The sequence below is a fragment of the Dermacentor andersoni genome, chromosome 1, assembly GCF_023375885.2.
Source record: "Dermacentor andersoni chromosome 1, qqDerAnde1_hic_scaffold, whole genome shotgun sequence".
NCBI lineage: Eukaryota > Metazoa > Arthropoda > Arachnida > Ixodida > Ixodidae > Dermacentor > Dermacentor andersoni.
In genome coordinates, this window is record NC_092814.1 from 166,680,077 (window position 1) to 166,687,438 (window position 7,362).

A 7,362-nucleotide genomic window follows, 5' to 3' on the forward strand; every position below is an offset into this window, starting at 1 on the left:
GTGCGGTTGCAAGTGTTAGAATATTCGGGAAGTAAAATGTGCATAACTGCAATGATAGAATGTCAGCCCACCCGCCGTGGTTGCTTAGTGGTTGTAGTGTTGGACTGCTAAACACGAGGTCGTGGGATCGAATCCCGGCCACTGCGGCCGCATTTCGATGGGGGCTAAAGCACCCGTGTACTTAGATTTAGGTGCACGTTAAAGAACCCCAGGTGGTCAAAATTTCCGGAGTCCGCCAATACGGGGTGCCTCATAATCAGAAAGTGGTTTTGGCACGTAAAACCCCATAATTTAATTAAATTTAATTAATTGTGAATGTCAGCCCAGTCGGAATGAGAACTTACTACTACCTGATGTAATAATTCGCTAATATGTATGTTCAGATAGAGCGGCAAAGAGTGGCTTTCTGGTGCCAGTTTGCAACATGACGGAGCAAGGTATGTAACGTAAGGCAGTTGTTAACGGGGCCGTGACGATAGGTCCAAGTATGGGTTTCAGTTTTTCATGTTTTAGTTTTCCTGGTGCATATGATGGTTGTACATTTTCATGATTACTGCATTATCAAATTTCTGCAAATCTATCTCTGATGATTTGCATTCTTCACTACGCGACCTCTTTCCTCTTTAGCGTGCATTTATGTGGGGATCAAGCATCGATTTCCGTATACTGCCTATACAGCCAATTCTGGCCTCCGTGCATAGTATTTCGGCCTGTCACGGAGACATCATACGTGCTTTGACTTACTTGTGGCTTCTTCTTCTTCATAATGTAATGAATAAAGGAAGATAAGGACATCCCGATCATCATCAAGAGCAGAGGGCACGAGATCGTCGCTTGTTGGCAATCTTGTTCTCCCTGCGTACTGTTTCGAGCTACCGTCTGTTTGTTGGACTCGTCCAATAAACCTCCTTACAATAATAATAATAATAATAATACTAATAATAATAATAATAATAATAATAATAATAATAATCCTGCTTAAGCCCACTGCAGGGCAAAGGCCTCTCCCATACTTCAACAACTACCCCGGTCATGTGGCTTCATAACACATGTTTAATGATATTGGGAGACATCTATTCATCCTGAAATGCCTTATTCACTTTTTCATAGGGCAGGTTCAATGGCCTGCAGGAAGAACTGCATGCGAAGCTTAATTTCACTGAAACGTAACCTTGGATGTTACGTTTTGCTGTCTTAGTATTATGACCGCAAAACACGTTAGCCGCCAAATGTTACGGGGTGGACGACAGTAGCCGCAGTTGGCTTGGTGGCACCGAAAATTCAAAATGACCAGGTGCGGCTTCATTCCTCTTAAGGCATGATCTGCCACATGCCAGGGCTGTTGGCGAAGGCGGCACCAGGTAAGGACGACCTTCTCTTTTTTAGATGGCCTTGCTTTGTTTTCAAATGTCATTCTTGAACTTTTTTCATCTCTGGCGCACTTTCAGTTTTGAATAATTCAAATATAACGAAAAAGAAAACCTTACAAACACTGAATTCACAGAGGAGCTTATTTAGAACAGCCTCATAAATTTACAAAGCTTGAGTACGTACGTATCTGTCCTTCCTTTCTTGGTCGGTCGTGCAGCTCCTTCCCTGCAGAAAGGTGATTCAGCAGCAACGTCAAATTTAGCCCAGCAGTGTTATCCGCCCAGGTATTAGCCAAGAAGGCTTTCATTAGAAAGGCACTGTCCAGTGGCGAAAATGCCGAATCGGGCACCTGTGCAGTGTTTTGTCCCTTAAACGAAAAAATGCGCCTTTAAATTCGCCGTTTAAAGAATCAAATTCGTTTCACTCCAGAGTTATTTATGTTTTTCTATTTCATAAGGACCTCGAATGAAATTCGCACTACTGGCGCAAGCGTGCCTAATGCTTTAAATTTGACAAAGTAAATACATGTGTTCAAAATGGTATTCAAATAACTCCCGATTCGGCCGACATCAAAGAAGCACCGAAACGTAAGTCCCGCCAGTCTGCGCAAAATGACGCGCCATCAACAGCGGCACCTAATTTTGGGAGCATGGGCGCAAAGTGAACGAGAAAAAATAAGAACGGTAACAGAACAGCACATTTGGTACAAATTTTCAGTCTTTATTTAAAAGCCACAGCATTTTTTTTACAAAATTTACAGAGAGAAGACAACAGGTGCCGGTGTTTGTGGCTTGTCATCTTGCTCCTTGCCGTTAAAGGCATAACCATTCTTGCACTCAACCCTTGAGAAGGTAACCACCGTAGTGTCCGCCGAAGCCTCCGTACCCTCCGCCGAAGCCACCGCCGTATCCTCCACCGCCGTATCCGCCACCGCCGTAGTGGCCGCCAACCAGGTGAGCTCCCTGGCTAACCCTGTTCACGTGGTGCACAGTCTTCACGAGGAAGGAGGGCCCGGGAACAGTTTTGGTGTAGCCAAGACCGTGGCCGCCACCGTAGCCTCCATATCCAAGTCCAAAGCCGCCACCGTAGCCACCGAAGCCGCCGTAACCACCAGCAAGGCTGACGCCGGCCAGGCCGCAGACGAGGAGAGCGACAACCTGAAAGAAATCGTGTTAGACCCAGCATGACACGACTCTGTGTCACGGGGATTATTCAGCGACAATTAAGCTACAGTCTGGTTTTCTCACAATCAATTTATATTAGTTTCTGGTTAACTTGGCTGGTTTTGTGCTCTGCTTACAAGCAAAGTCTCTGGTTATCTCTGGTTATAAACGGAAAACTCTCAGGTCTGGTTGGAGTCGATACTCAAACTCCGCACCATCCGCAATACTGCCCCTCTTCTGAAAGTTACAACATCACATTAGGCTTTTCTTCCAATTGATGCACGCGCTCCGCATTAAGAATTATAGGTTTGTTAGCGCAGTAGATAAAACAAATCAACGAAACAATACAAGCAGCGCTGACTTGGCATTCAGTAATATGAAGGGCGCCACAGAACGATTAGGAAGAATAAACAGGGAAAGCAACCATCGCGTCAGCAATTAACAGCAAATCTACTTCCTCGTTTGACTCGTGAGCGTTATTGAACTGTACTCAGAGGCCAACCAAGGATAACATTAAAGCAATGCGCATAACTCAAGTTGAATGCCGCACATTTATACACGACAGCAAGCGTTACAACTCAATGATCTGAAGTCCGGGTGGACAACGACAGCTGAGGTGGCACTGCGTTGTTCACCGAGGACATGCAGAGGCAAACTACGGGAAAAGCATGGCTATATAGAGCGAAGGCTCCGGGAGGGGCCGGCCAGCGGGACCCGACGCGAGAGCGGCGGACCACTCAGCTGAGCGGCTGCCATCGAGCGATCCGCGCTAACTTGTTGTGCACTCACCAGGGTCCTCATGGTTCGGCTTGTGCTTAGCTCAGAAGTGCTAAGGTAGAGTGATGCTGACCGTTTCCTCGGTGCCGCTTATATACCCAAGGGAGGCCGGAAACGCCTGCCCCATTAAAGCGTCCCCTCCCTACTCCGTTTTCTCCTCGGACCCAAATTCTGCTCCACTTCTCGCCGCTTCCTGCCGTTTCATTGATATGAGCCAGACGCAGACAAGCGCTAATATGAAAAGTAATTTGTCGCTGTTCGACTCCAGCCAGGGCTTGGAAACTGGTGGGACGGCTTTCCTCCCCCATTTCATATATATATATATTGTTGTATCGCCAGATTTGTATCAAATATGCAGCTTCGCCGAAGCAAACAGTGACAAAAATTAACACGCTTCATTTTTACTGGTCACGTGTCCGTTTTCCGCAGACAAGCATCGATGTTCCACAAAGTGAAGTGCTCAGAGCCACACGTGCCGGAGTCACTTGTGTGTTTCGTTTACTGCTTCCGACGTTTCGGCGGTGGTTTGGCGGCTCACCGTGTTTTGACAATTGTCGCTCGAGGCTTCGCTCGGCAGCCTGCGTACACGCCTGTCCCCGCTCAGTACCCGGCGTGGTACGGTCTCTCGCGGTCGCGCGGTGTCAGCCTGATGCTAATCGGTTCCTCGGAGCGAAAACAGTCTCCTTCCTCGTGCGAGCTGCAGTAATTAAATGGCGCGCGTTACGCAAGGCCCTGATGGGGTGGAATTAGTGCTGCTCTTGGAGCTTGTTATTACATACTTGCGTACAATTTACTATGGACTGAGTCTATTTTTTGAGCCTTGATTCGAGCGTCTTTTGCTACGACAAATACGTGTACTATCACGGTGGTATATCGTCCGCAAAATGACCCTGTATTTGTGTTTCTTTCTGACGGATTCGCGAAAATATATTGCAACGTATTTTGCTGGAGGTTGGCAGCAATGAAACAGACAGCGCTCATGGTTTAGCGTGAAGCAAGCACGAATTCAAAGATATACCACCGATCAAGATAAAATTGTATTAACTGCATTTCATGGTGCACATATAACATGTTTGAAAGCTATAGATGGAAATGTTGCTCATGGTAACGGCTCACTTATGCTTACAAGAAATCACAAACAATAAAACGCCGTTAGTACACTGACGTATCCTTCTTCTGTATGTCCTTGCAGAAGGTATAATTATTATAGTAAAAAAAAAGTACGCCGAACAAATTGAGACACATGCAACATTACAAGCGCGCTGTCTCTGAAGCTAAAGAATGCACGAACTGTTTGACGCTCAAGTGAACATTTGTAGGTTCCCCAGATGTGTAATATCTTCGCAGATGAGTCTACTACGAGTAATGTCAAGTTGCTCGTATTGAGGACCATTACGAACTTGTATCAGGAGTCACTCGCAACTAGAATTTCGCGAAGTCCTAGTTAGGAACTAATGCGTATTTCAATATTTTTTTCTGCATAAGCTTCTTGGCCATACTGAACACGTGCAAACCTTTTTTTTTTTTTTCAGATCACTGAAGCTGTCTTGAGATGTGATCAAGTCAGAAATGAATAAAGCAGTACTAGGTAGCGTGCGTGTTTTCTATCTGTTTGAAACAGCTCTTGAATGTCACGCGTATGATCGGCTGTCATGCAGAGGATCATAAGTATGACTCTTCGAAGACGTAACGGTCTTGTATTTCTTTTTTTTTTTCTCTCTGTGATAAAGACATATTTTATAGACATCAGAAGGAAAGATGCCGTCGAGCTTCAATAAATCGTCTTGTCGGGCCTGCATTTTATATTTATTAGAAGACTAAAAAAAATTATGCCCGCGTTCCGGTTAACAAAGCACCTGTATTCAACGATCCAATTCGAAGCTCAGTAATGCAAACTGGTATCCTCCTTTTGCAAACTTGTTGCTGTTGTTTGTTAACTGCAACAAAATGGGATGTTTGGCTGTTACAGAACTTGCTATAAAAATCACAGAAAAAAAGGAGAAAAACAAAAGAAAAGAAACAATGTTTGTGGTGCGCTTTCCGTAGTAAAACGGGAGAAAAGAAAAAGCGTTTCGCATGGGCTAAAGAGAAACGGTTCACACAGGCGTCGCACACGAGTGCTTCGGATGAATTAAATTCGACCACATAGCCGTCCTTAAGAGGAAGCTTTAGCTCGGGCCCAACTCCGACGCGGCCTATTCAAATACATGTAAAAACGCAAAAACGGTTTTCTGAGATAACCCCTGGACCGATTTTAATGAAATTTGTTGCATCTGAGAGAGAAAGTTAAATTCTAGTGACTGTTGGAAGCGGAAGCTTGATTTAGGGCTTGCATTTTGTTAAACGGATTTTCATAAATTCAGACGTTTGAAAAAAATAGAAGCACGAAGTTTACAAGATAATAGCTCTGCATCAAGAACAGATATCGCGATTCTGTAAACGGCATCCATTAGACCATTCAAAGCGGACAAATTTGATATGTCAGTTTACATCTTACGTGAATTTGTTACGTTGTTTACAAAGGTTCCGCAAAAGTTGTAATAACACATTACTCCATTTTACGAGGTTCATGTGTAACATATCAATTTTGTCCGCTTTAGATGTGCTATCAGGTACAATTCACAGAATTGCGATATCATTTTTTCTTGCGGAGTTACGCAGTTGTAAACTTGATAGTTTCGTTTTCTGAAAATTTGCGATTTTTGCCAAATTTTTATAAAAATTTCACGACCTAAATCGAAAATTCGAAACCAACAGTCACTAGATTTTGAGCTTTCCTTTTAAATGCAGCAAACCCTGTCAAATTTGGTGTAGTGGTTACCGAGAAAAACGAATTCTACTTTTACATGTATTTAGATAGGAGCACCCGAGCTAAAGCTTCCTCTTAAGCCCCGTAGAAATCTCATCATACCGGCCTCTGTGGGAACGCACTCGTCGCGTTCTGACCAGCTGAAACGTGAGGGCTTATTTCGCAGCGTTATATGAAGCCGCGTCGTTTTCACACCTCAACAAAAGAGACTAAATCCGCTTCTGACAGCCAATCTATGCACGCATCGACGCCGTCACGCGAGCTCCTGCGTAGCTCGCGCGTGTGTGAAAACAAAATGCGCACTCACGCGCCAGGCTTCGGCGCACGTCAATCATCGGCCAGTTCCGCGCAAGGCTCGCACGATCGGCCGGAGCGAGAGCGAAACCACAGGGTCGGCCGGCTAATGGAATCCGGGCCAAGTTCAAGCGCCCCGGTATCGCTCGCAGACATGAAGTTGTTTTCTTCCTTTCCTTTCGGAGGCCACTATAGGAAGAGTCAGTTTAATCTCCTGACAGCGGCCTGCTCAGCGCGCGCGTCGACCTGGCGTACCGACGGAGTCGTTTTGCCTAATGTTTAGCGTGAAAATTTTACAAACGTTTAGACTGAGAACACAAGGATATTACTACGTTTGTAGGTAGCCCACCCACTGAACATCCGGGATATACCTGTTTACTGTCTGAGCAAATCTCTAAATGAATATATTTTAGCGACGATTGATCGTTTGCAGTCAACTAAAGGATAAAGGAGAAATGAAAACACGGGAAACTGTTTACATTGGCATGGAGACATTACATTACTAGCTTTATTTTGCCGTACTGCCACACTGTCTTTTTTTTCTTTTCTTTTGTGTGTATATGTGTAAAAATGTCCTTTCACAAATGTTACACTCTGCCGTCACTGAATGAAACTAGCGATTAGTCTTGAATAGCTTGAGGTGGACAACATAGGCAAGTAGAATACGATCCAACGTATGAATGGCTTAGCAAGCCCAAGCTGACTATCTTTTTTTTTACTTTCTTGAAATGAAGTTTGCCCCATTCTGCTAACAGTTTACATGTAGCTTATACGTGGGTAAAACATAAACATATTGGGTAGAACCATTGGTGCGAAATTGCGGTGCCGCAATTACACTAATATGTACCAGAGTTGACTCCGCAGTTGGGCCGGTATAACGTCAAACTATTCCGATCTATTTTTATTCCAAATCGGCCATTAGAACTCCGTGATAGATCAAAATGACTC

At 44.6% G+C, this 7,362-nt stretch overlaps 1 protein-coding gene across 1 annotated transcript; it reads right to left on the bottom strand.

The window, feature by feature from the left end:
- Nucleotides 1–2,070: 2,070 nt before the first annotated feature.
- On the bottom strand, nucleotides 2,071–3,412 carry LOC126547080 (uncharacterized). Its single transcript, XM_050194931.2, has 2 exons — nucleotides 3,324–3,412; nucleotides 2,071–2,528 (listed from the first exon to the last, which is right to left on the bottom strand). Exons 1-2 carry the CDS (start codon nucleotides 3,333–3,335, stop codon nucleotides 2,208–2,210), a joined length of 333 nt encoding a protein of 110 aa, XP_050050888.1. The 5' UTR covers nucleotides 3,336–3,412; the 3' UTR covers nucleotides 2,071–2,207.
- Nucleotides 3,413–7,362: the final 3,950 nt, after the last annotated feature.